At 39.1% G+C, this 10331-nt stretch overlaps 2 protein-coding genes across 5 annotated transcripts; both read right to left on the reverse strand.

Annotated features, from left to right (window-relative positions):
* Nucleotides 1–275: 275 nt before the first annotated feature.
* On the reverse strand, nucleotides 276–2537 carry LOC132201912 (calumenin). 2 transcript variants are annotated; one of them, XM_059628470.1, is made up of 6 exons: nucleotides 2425–2537; nucleotides 2122–2239; nucleotides 1918–2051; nucleotides 1666–1859; nucleotides 1275–1535; nucleotides 277–885 (listed from the first exon to the last, which is right to left on the reverse strand). In XM_059628470.1, exons 2-6 carry the CDS (start codon nucleotides 2221–2223, stop codon nucleotides 581–583), a joined length of 996 nt encoding a protein of 331 aa, XP_059484453.1. In that variant the 5' UTR covers nucleotides 2224–2239; nucleotides 2425–2537; the 3' UTR covers nucleotides 277–580. The 2 variants fall into 2 exon arrangements, with proteins under 2 accessions (XP_059484454.1, XP_059484453.1); XM_059628471.1 differs by lacking the exon at nucleotides 2425–2537 and having other exon boundaries at nucleotides 276–885; nucleotides 2122–2258.
* Nucleotides 2538–3311: 774 nt separating this feature from the next.
* On the reverse strand, nucleotides 3312–10327 carry LOC132201909 (transient-receptor-potential-like protein). 3 transcript variants are annotated; one of them, XM_059628466.1, is made up of 15 exons: nucleotides 10200–10327; nucleotides 9373–9412; nucleotides 8798–8869; nucleotides 8379–8738; nucleotides 8178–8320; nucleotides 7569–7770; nucleotides 7323–7496; nucleotides 7034–7268; nucleotides 6093–6759; nucleotides 5669–5864; nucleotides 5066–5459; nucleotides 4692–4908; nucleotides 4456–4633; nucleotides 4199–4399; nucleotides 3312–4132 (listed from the first exon to the last, which is right to left on the reverse strand). In XM_059628466.1, the coding sequence occupies exons 3-15, from the start codon at nucleotides 8834–8836 to the stop codon at nucleotides 3599–3601; spliced, it is 3540 nt and encodes a 1179-aa protein (XP_059484449.1). In that variant the 5' UTR covers nucleotides 8837–8869; nucleotides 9373–9412; nucleotides 10200–10327; the 3' UTR covers nucleotides 3312–3598. The 3 variants fall into 3 exon arrangements, with proteins under 3 accessions (XP_059484449.1, XP_059484450.1, XP_059484451.1); XM_059628467.1 differs by having other exon boundaries at nucleotides 9373–9407; nucleotides 10200–10307; XM_059628468.1 differs by lacking the exon at nucleotides 9373–9412 and having other exon boundaries at nucleotides 10200–10297.
* Nucleotides 10328–10331: the final 4 nt, after the last annotated feature.

Genomic DNA, 10331 nt, shown 5'->3' on the forward strand with positions numbered 1-10331 from the left:
CCTTGCAATATAGCAAATTACACTATTAAGATAAAGGATTGTAATCCATTTAATTTTATCATGTTGTTTTTATTGTATATAATTACCCGCGCGGTCTTTTCAGAATTCAAAAGTTATGGGGAAATAATTTTTTTAAATAATGTTCTTCTATGCTGTGAGAAACAATTTAATTTTTATAATCCTAGCTTTTTTTTTTGCTTTTATTTATTTTATTATTGTTTATTCGTCAAAATCATAATTGAGAGAGAAAAAAAAATAAAGTCATGTATAATCTTATTTAATTTATTATTATTAAGTTCGACTAATTATAATTAGTGTTTATATATTATATTAAATCTGTTAAATCTTAACGTAATAAAAATTTGAAGTTTCCTTCAACTCCACTACATTCAGTAAGAAATGCAAATAAGCTGCAGTTAACTTGATAATTGACATTATTAATTAATTACATAGTTTGGCACCTGTGGCGTTGTTTTGAGAAAGTAATGTCGGTCCTTATTATCAACTTTTCTGTAGTAAAAAATACAAAGAGAGGTGCTCATTATAGTCAGATCTTTGGTGTAGGACTTTGACACGGTGACTAAAACTCATCATGTCTTGTGAGGGCCTCTCCGAAGTCAGTAGCCTGCGACCCGACGAACAGGTCGTACTTGTCGAGAACCTCGCTTTTCGTCAACTTCCCATCCTTATCGGAGTCTGCGTCATAAACCAAGTGCCTTGCTTCGGCTTCAGCGTGGTCAAACTCGGGAGGGATGATCCAACCCTTAACCTCTTCTTTATCCATGAAACCATCAGCATCTTTGTCTCTGAACCTCACGAACTGGTCTTTCTCGCTCTTCACCCATTCTGGCTCCTCTTCACCAGGACTCCCTCGGTACATGTCCCCTTTAAAAGATATAATTATTGTGAATTGTGATATATTATAAAAAGCAAAATAAAAAAGTTAAAATAAGTAGACATTAATGAAATGGAAGATTTAGAAATTCTGCAGGTGGTACTCGTCATTTTTCTTCTTCTAATTTTCAATATTTTTTAAGATTGTGGCAATAAAAATATTATTTTCGCAATAATAATAAAAAGAAAGAAAAGCAGACGTGATTTTAGTGTTACAAAAAAACTCCATAAATATACAGAATTTCATTTCATTTAAATAAAAAAAAAATCTTTATGGCTTGACGTCGAATGAATCAAAAAAATAATTTAAACCGTGTATTAAAAAATATTCTACTGCGTGTTAATTTAATTTAATCCACCTTCAAATTAATTTCCCTTACCAATATATTCATCAATGGAGATTTTGCCATCTTTATCTTTGTCAATATCTTCCATTGTTTCGATAACAATAAGTTCTCTCATGTGCCCTGCCTCCTCAGGGTGAATGAATCCCGTAAACTCATCCTTGGTCAGGGCTTCGTCCTGGTCTTGATCGGCCACACTCCACCTCCTTCTGTCTCTCTTCAGCATCTCCTTGTAAGAAAAGCCGTTGTCGTCCTGCTCGACGTCAGCCTGCTTTTCCAAAGCACTTGGATCGGTATCTGATGGATGAAAATAAAAATATTACTTAATAATTTAAATACAAATTAAATTAATTAATATTAAAATAAAAAAAATTAATAATTAAATATCTACACAAACTCAATTTAATTTAACATAATTTTTTTTTACCATCCATGAAACCGTACACAAGTTTTCTGTACTCCTGCCAAGTAATGGCGTCCTTGTTCTCGGGATTGTGTGCCTTCCACTGTCTCTCCACATCGTCGATGACGTACCGCTTTTGGGTGTAGGTGATCCAACCACGCAGTTCCTCAGGAGTAACAAACCCGTCCTGGTCCTTATCAATTTTATCATATATTACCCTGAAAGATTTAATTATCAATAAAAAGAAATAAAAAATATTGTTGTTATTATTTATACCCCAATCTCTTTCGACTCTCCTCGGGCGAAAGTTGGTCAAAGGACTTGGCCTCGTCAGGGCCTAAGAAAGCTTCGTGGTCGTACTCCACATTATGCGCCTCTTCATTCGGGTAATGCTCTTTGTGACTGAGATCCTGGAAAAAATAAGTTTCTCCGTCAAATAAGCTGCCAAGATTAAATTTTATTTTTCTTCAAAGTGTTCACATTTTCAATTATTCTTTTGGCGTCCTTCTCGTCCTGCTTGGGTATTGCTGTTGCTAACACGGCCAGCAGTAAGGATGTTAGGGTTAGGGTGATGCGAAACATCTCTCTTCGACGTCCCCTGGAAAATGTTGTTTTCTTAGTTGTTTCGTTCAAAAGTTCAAACCTCCGAAAATCTTGAATGGAAGGATGTTTATCGTTAACAAATTTTTCGTTTGAATGAATTAAATTTTTCACGTTCTCAAAACATGTAACGATTGATAACGAATATGATTAATTTTCCGTAATTTTCACAAATGATCTTACTATTTTAGCTGCAAGTTCCTTCGGCGTTTTTGTTTTGTTCCTTTCCTTCCAACTCAGCACTCCAGCTTTCAAAAATATATTTCCCGCTAAACAGGATTCTGATCAGATGGCAGCACAGACAAAGAAGGGTTGAGAAAAAGTTTTTAGTAATAAGCAAACCGGCCGCAAGATGTCCAAAATAACTGTGCTGAGTTTGGATTTAAAATTCATCATCTATATTTTTTTTTCATAATAATATATTTCAATTATTATAAACTATAATATTGAATAAATTGACCGCCGTCATGGAGAGTGCACCAGGTAAAATTTTTCCCAAACGATCGAGTCAGGGACGTAACTTCCTATAGGACATGTCCGAGGGCCCACGGGGTCAAAGGGCCCACCGAAGCCACTGTTTTAGGCAACCCACAATGCGTGCGTGACAAAGGCGCTGCCTACTTTACAGGAGCGTCCGAGGGCCCCCGACTTTGAAGTTACGTCCCTGGATCGAGTCCAGTGGCCAAAGCAGAGAGATTCCCGGGGAACAAAATTAAATTAGAAAAATAATTTTTTTTTTAAATTTATGATCTCATATTACGTAAATTATTAATAATATTAGCTTTTTACATCCGCTCAAGAAGCTGAAGGTAGCCGCAGACGTCACCGCCTGATCTCTGTTCTAAATTTTTCCGGGGCCACAAAACATAAATAAAGGAATCCTTCCTTGCCATAATTAACAGCCTCAGCAACAAATGCATATTATGCACTAATTTACACTATTCCCAAAGCAGCATGCGCCATGCGCCATGCACTCCTGACAATTTAGTGACGATTCATAAATTGTTCAAATTATTATATATTTTTTTTTTGCTTGTACACAAAATACGACAGAACTTAAAATATCCGTGTTTAGTTAATTTTGAATTTAATTTATTTTAATAATGTTTGTATACTAAAAATGAATAAACTGTAGACAATCTTATTATAAGAATTAGATGATTACCCCAGCTGCCAAAATCGAAAAATTATCCGGATTATTATTCTCTGGAGAGGATAATATCCGGATAAAAGTCAGTTTTGGCAACTGGGGTAATTATAATACATGCTGATTTAATTAAATTAAAAAAGTAATAATCAAAAACAATAATAAATTTCACATTGATTACGATAAAAACAGTAAAAAGCTACAGTGGTTTTACAGCCATCCGGTCTTGGGTTGCCTTTTGATCGTGGAAACGCCGTCCACCTTTTGACCAACTCGCAGGTTGCTGACATCAGGGGAGGGTGGGTCGCTTTCGGGGATGAGCTGCTCAGTGGAACTGAATCTTCCAGAGTGAGGCATCACCGGGGTCGAGGCAGTGATTTCGACAGAGGGCACTTGGGGCATCTTCAACGCTTCGGGTTGTTTCTTGACCTCCGGAGGTTTTGGTGGCTCAGGTTTCTTCATTTCGGGCTGCTTGGGTGGCTCAAGTTCTTTGGCAGGTTTTTTGGCCTTGGACGCCTCAGCCGACTTGGAGACCTCAACGCGGGGGACGCTCGGATTTTCTTGAGGCTTCGTGACGCTGGGCACGGGAGGGGCAGGCGCCTTGCCTTCGAACTTCTGTGGCCTAGGGATGGAGATGGTTGGCTCGTCCAAGGGTTGCTTTTTCTTGATCACCTTCGGAGCGTCTCTGGTGGCAGCAGGAAGCGGTTCTTTGGTATCAGCTTGACGCTGAGTTTCAGACTGGATCTGCAATTTTAAAATTTATGATTACAAGAAATCTTTCAAGAAATAATATAAATAATAAAATTATACCTTGGCAACAGCAGGGACGCTGGGCAAGAGTTGGGTGGTTGATTGGTGTATCTGCTGCTGCTGCTGCTGCTGTTTCAGGGTATTGGTGGCCAGAAATATGGGAGAGACGCTGCGGCTCTTGCCTGGTCCGTCCACAGACAGCATGTTCGGGTCGATGGATCCAACAGGCGACCTATTGTTTCCAGTCTCCTCACGAATTTCCTATTTAAAAAAAAAATAGTTTATTGACAGTCTTAAATTTAATTTTTGATCAAAACCTTTAGCAGAGTCAGAATTCCGTCACGTGTGGGATCGACCATCGGAATAGGAGAAGGAGTGGGCGAGTGGCCGCGGCGCGAAGGTTTTTCCTGCAACTTCTTGGCCTCCTGCATGGCTTTCTGCAGATACTGCTGGTTCTTGAAGGACTCGCGGCTGCACGACCGGCCGATTTGAGAACTAAAAGAATCCCAAATTTGTCACAGCACAAAAGTGTCTGAAAAAGTAAAAAACTCACGATTTGCACGCTTCGCGAATAACCTCTCCCCATTTGTGAGAGCTCGACTGGAGCACGGCTAGTTTTGCAAGACGCCTAAATTTAGCCAGTTTGTCCTCGTTCTCAGGTGGTGGCACCGCCTGCAGCTCCTCGAATGTCTCTTCACCGGCAACAGGGGCGACGTGGAAATCCTTCATCAGTCGTCTCTCCCACACTCGCATCTTCTTTCCAAGAACAACTGAAATTTTTATTATTTTCCTCTTAAAACAATATTAATATTTCATGAATGGTAGAATAAATTGGCTCTCAATGAAGTGATAAAAAAAGCAATGATTACAAATTTTTCTACCAATATTTCAAAATTTGATATAACCGAATAAATAATAAAATCATACCCTTATCCTTGGTAGCCTCATTGTCAACGTTCATTCCGTTCTTGGCCAGGGTCTCGAGGATTTCGCACTTCATTGAAGTGATCTCAGACTTGACCTCGTTGATGTCATCCTCTGTGACAGGGTTGTCGTCCTGCTTCCGTTGCATGGCGGCGACGTAGCGCCAGATGAGGGCGCGCATCACTGCTGTGTAGCGGAAATCGCGCTCCTTCTCAACCTTCTCCTTGCGCTTGGTCGACATGCGTCTCATCTTGTCCTTTTTCCTCAGGCCCAACATCTTCATCATGTGCTTAGGCGTGGGGATGATGTTGAAAGGCGGCGGCAAAGTGGCGCTTTCCTCAAAGTAGCTCATCCACAATTTGGTCCTGGCAAACTTCCACTCGGTGTCCGAGTGTTCCTTGAAATAATTAAGTGGAAATTAATTTCTCTCCAATCGCAAATACAATACAAAATAAATAAGTTCATCAACATATGAAATTAAGTGAAAAAATACATTTATGAGGAGATTGCAAGGAAAGGTGAATGGAGAAATGTCTGCTTTTTTTCTCTTAATAGTTCGGAGAAAACTAATTTATAATAAAATTGATGTGTTATGACTTGACATACCACGATTGCTGCGTATGAGTTGGACATCATGGCAATGAGGAGGTTCAGCAAGACAATTACATTGATCACCGAGTATGAACCAAACATGAGCAAGCCCCAGAAGCGAGTGTACGATTTTATGCCGATCAGCTCAAAGTCGTCAAGACCAACCATGCCAAACGAGGCCCAGAAGAGTGATTGGGAGGATTCAAAAAGACTGGTAAAAATAAATTAAATGAATGAGATCGACATGAAACGAATTATAGCATAAATAATTAAATTAATTAGTATAACAGTGAAAAATAATAAACATAATTAATTTGGATTGCAAAACAGAAATGGAAATAAAAATAAAAACTTTGATTTTATATATATTTTTTTAGGACTATATAAAATTAAATTTCAATTGAAATTGAATAACTTTGAAACAAAATTGCAGTCTTACTTTCCAAATCGCCTCCACTTGACGCAGGAGTCGCCGTGGTTGTTCCAGTCAGGCAATCCACCCGGCAGGCTGTAGCAACGCTGCTTTTCGAGGTCGGCAAAGTACCACAGCAGCTGGTTCAGACCGCAGGCGAACGCAAAAAGCACAAGACTGTAAATGAAGAAGAACTTGACGATGTCGATGACCATCCTGCCGAGGGAAATCTGCAGAGGTCCCAAGTGCGGATTGATGGAGAACAAGTGGACCAGTTTGAGCGCCGAGAAGACGTTGGCTGCGGCGCACAGACCTTCCGAGATGAGCTGCGGGTCAAAATCGTCCCAGTGCTCGCGGGGAACGTAGGCAGACGCGGGGTCGGCTGTGATCTGGGCCTGCTGCTGCATCCACGCAACGCCGCGCAACATCATGACGGCCACGTAGAGCGAGTTCCGCGTGAAGTCGATGATGTTCCACATGTTGCGCAAATAGCTGCCGATGCCTTCGCGAACAATCTCTTTGGTCTCTTCAAAGATGAAGCCAAACACGTAGAGGCAAACGAGAAGCTCCAGATAAGTGGGCCCGTTGCCTCGCTGCCGTTTCAGTTCTTCCTGAAGGTCTGCTTTCATGCTCTCCGTCCCGAAAATCTGGACAAAGAGCACTTCCGCCCTTTGGGACACCAAAATCAGCAGTACTGAAAATTTATTATCCCAATTATTTTCTCAATCTGTGTATATGAAAACGTCGATACAAAGTGAATTTATTATTTAATGATTCTAGATTTTTTCTTGCTCTCAATGAAATTATACGAACCAAAGTTTGCGCATCATAAAAATCAAACAGCACTGAACTATTTTTTTTTGAGCTCCTTGATATCAAGAACTAGAGAAATTGTAACAAAGCTCAGCAACAATCAAAATTTGCTGCGATTTTGTGAAGTGATGGAGTATGAAAAAAAAGTGACTCACGCAGAAAGAATAGATATGACGAGGCGTGGAGCAAAAATTTCATAAACGGTTTGCGAACGAGTTTGCCAGTTTTGCAGTTTGGAGCCAACATGTACAACATGCAGTAAAATGGGAACAGAACAGCCACTTTGACGATCTCCATCAGCTTTTGCGTGGCCTTGAGTCTCCTGAATCCAGGCACTCCCTCGTACCAAATTGCAGCAAGCAGTTGTTGGATGTTAGGGTGAGCGACAAACTATCAAAAAATCATTCAATTTTACTTGAAATTGAATTCAAATTAAATATTTACCGTTTTTTGCTTGAAATTAATGGCCTGCTCAAGTCTGGCCAGCTTCATGTGTTCGCCGTCCTCATAAGGAACTTCACTCTCAGGGTCGTGGTTCAGGATGATGGCAAGTTCTCGGGAGCCGCGCGTGTGGGAGAGCAAGTTGACTGCAAATTGTTGGCACTGCCTCCTTAATTCCTACAAAACAATTATTGTTTTTTAATGCTTTTCTTGAATTAAAAATTTTGAATAAAATAATAATTCCCTTACCAAATAATCTCCTTTGCATTCTTGCTCGGTGAAAGCCAAGTTTCGGAGCTCCCAGGAGAGTTCGAAGGCGGTCATGATGGGATCGTTGGACGAAAGGGCGATCAGAGAGGGACTTGCCAAGGCTCTGTAGGCGTTTACGCGGGCCAGAGAGTGACGCAGGGAGTCGTCCTTCGTTGCGATGATGCACTCATCACACCCGCACCTTTATTCATATCAAAAATAATATTTAGAAATAAAAATTTAGAAAAAAATCATGTAATTTTAATCAAAGAAAGGAAAACTTCAATGACATTCTTGATTCAAAGATAAAATAATTCAAAAAGAACTATTTTGCATTTTCAGGGATTTTAATTGCAAAACAACACGTCAGACAACCAGCTATTGCCAATATTTTTCAAATATAAGTTTGGGTAATAAACCCGAGACACCCCCTTATTATCTGAAAAATAGAGGCAAATCTGCCGCACTAATAATTATTTGCCTTTATTTTGGACATGTGTCATTTTCAATGTATTTGAATATTTTGAATTTTTTAAATTCAGATCCAGAAATCTCATATTAAGGCTTTTTGATCACCCATCAAAATGTGCCAAAGATTATATTCCTTACTTTATGTCGTGGGGCATAGGAAGTGTTGCTCCACGGTCTAGAAGGATCTTGATGATCTCGAAGTTGTCCTTGTGTGCAGCCAGGGTTAGCGGCGTGATGTCCGGAGGAAAAGTGGCGATTACTGGGTCAACTTTTTCCCAGCTCTAAATAGGATAATTTATTTCACATTTTTTCTTTAATTAAAAATTAAATTAAAGTTACATGCGCTTCTCCTTCCTTGTGAATGAGTTCCTCGTGCTGGAGAAGAAGTTCAACAGCCTCGACAAATTCGGCCTCGATGGCGTGCAGCAGGGAATCCTTGGTTGCGACGCCCATCACGATCAGGAGCTCAACCATGTCCAAGTTTTCGTTGTCGATAGCCATGAGCATGGCGCCGCGGCCCAGCGAGTCCATGCAGTCGATGTTGATGTGCTTTTTCTGATAGGCCTTCTGCAGAATGCGGCGCACGTTGGGAGCATCGCCGCGTTCCACCGCCAGAAGGTAGCGCTTCTCCTCCAGGGTCAGTGGTTTCGGCAGCTTCGGCATTGCTATGGGACAAGTCTTGCGCGCCCGAGGCTGCGACTGAAATCAAATCGGAGAAGATCAGATGAAAATTGGAGAAGCGCGTTTGAAAAATGTACCTTCTCCAGGTCGATTGGACCTTTCTTCTCGTCCGCCATATCTGCGCGGCTCTCTCTTGTCTCCCAGCAGATCTGCAAACGCACATTTGCAAAAGTCGTACATATATATTGATTGGTTTAAGTAAAGCCCTGCAAGGACCACGTGAGTGCGTGCGACAGGGTTCAATCCTATTTATTAAACCTACGTCACACCACAGGGGCTTCGCGGCAATACTTATACGACACATGTAAGACATACCCTATGACTCTAAGGTTGCACTTTTCGCAGCCAACACCAATTTATTTACAGTGCTATTTTTAAACAGTAATCGTTTTTAATCTCTTGTTTTAATCTGATTATGGTCATTTTTATATAAAAAAGCACCTCTTAAATAACATTTTAAATTTTTTTAAATGGTTCCATGTACAAAAGATATGTTTTAACAAATAATAATCAACAATAAAATTTATGTTTAAAACATTTGCAAATATCAGCAAATGTGGTGCAATTATATTATTTTTTGTTTATTCCGACAAGAATTTCAAAATTGGAAAATTATATGATGGGAAGTAAATATATTATTCAAGAAAAATACCTTTCTTTCCTACAGCTGCATTTTGCACCCAAGCACTAATCTTGTAGGAAAAATAAACGTTAAAATATTATTAATTTTACCTAATTTGCATAAGGGGGAATATAAATACATAATTTGTGAATAGTTTCTGAAGAATAATTTAAGTTGTGCTCAACCGCATAAAAAAACCAGCATTTTAAGGCAAAAGAAGCTGCACTCGTCCAAATTTTACTTTTGTTACAAAATTTTGGTTGTAAGCGATTTAAGTGATTTTCTTTTTTATTAAAGTTTATATTTAGAAGTGAACAGTGACAATTTAAATTTAGAAAAAAAAATTCAAAAGAAAATTATAGGAAAAACTTGACTTATCCTCGAAATACAAAGCAATCAGTGGTTATACTATAATTACAGTTTAGCTGTCGTTTTTTTAACCGTACGGATTTTTACACCAAAAATATTATATTTTTTATATGCTGAGATTACTGAGCTAGACAATAACAACTTCATGGGCAAGCGGCAATCTATAAATATTTCTCATTTCATCTATTACGATTCAAGCGGTTTTTTCTCAAATATAAAAGCACATAAAAGAAAAAATGCTGGACTTGCAAAAGCAATGAGGACAAGCGAGTACATATTTTTTTACTGCAAAAAATAAATATAAAAATGCTACCGAAACTGAATTTAGATACAAACAAAGCGATGATATGAAATTTTCAATTTTTTTTATACGCAAAGTATCAACGAGATTAATTAAGAGCTATAAAAAAATCAATCATTTACAATTAGTGGAAAAAGCCAAAAATTTTAAAAACAATAAAAAAAACATAGCATTGTTCGGGACTTACAGTACACCAGGCACAAGAGAAAGAGACAGATTGAGCTGGCTGCACGCACTAACCATCCTTTTAAAGAGGATCAGGACGGCACTTTCGTGGCTTTGCAGCAACACGTGAGTGTTTCACGACAAAATGTGTAAA

This window comes from Neocloeon triangulifer, unplaced genomic scaffold, assembly GCF_031216515.1.
Source record: "Neocloeon triangulifer isolate White Clay Creek 2 clone unplaced genomic scaffold, ASM3121651v1 ptg000014l, whole genome shotgun sequence".
Classification (NCBI taxonomy): Eukaryota; Metazoa; Arthropoda; class Insecta; order Ephemeroptera; family Baetidae; genus Neocloeon; species Neocloeon triangulifer.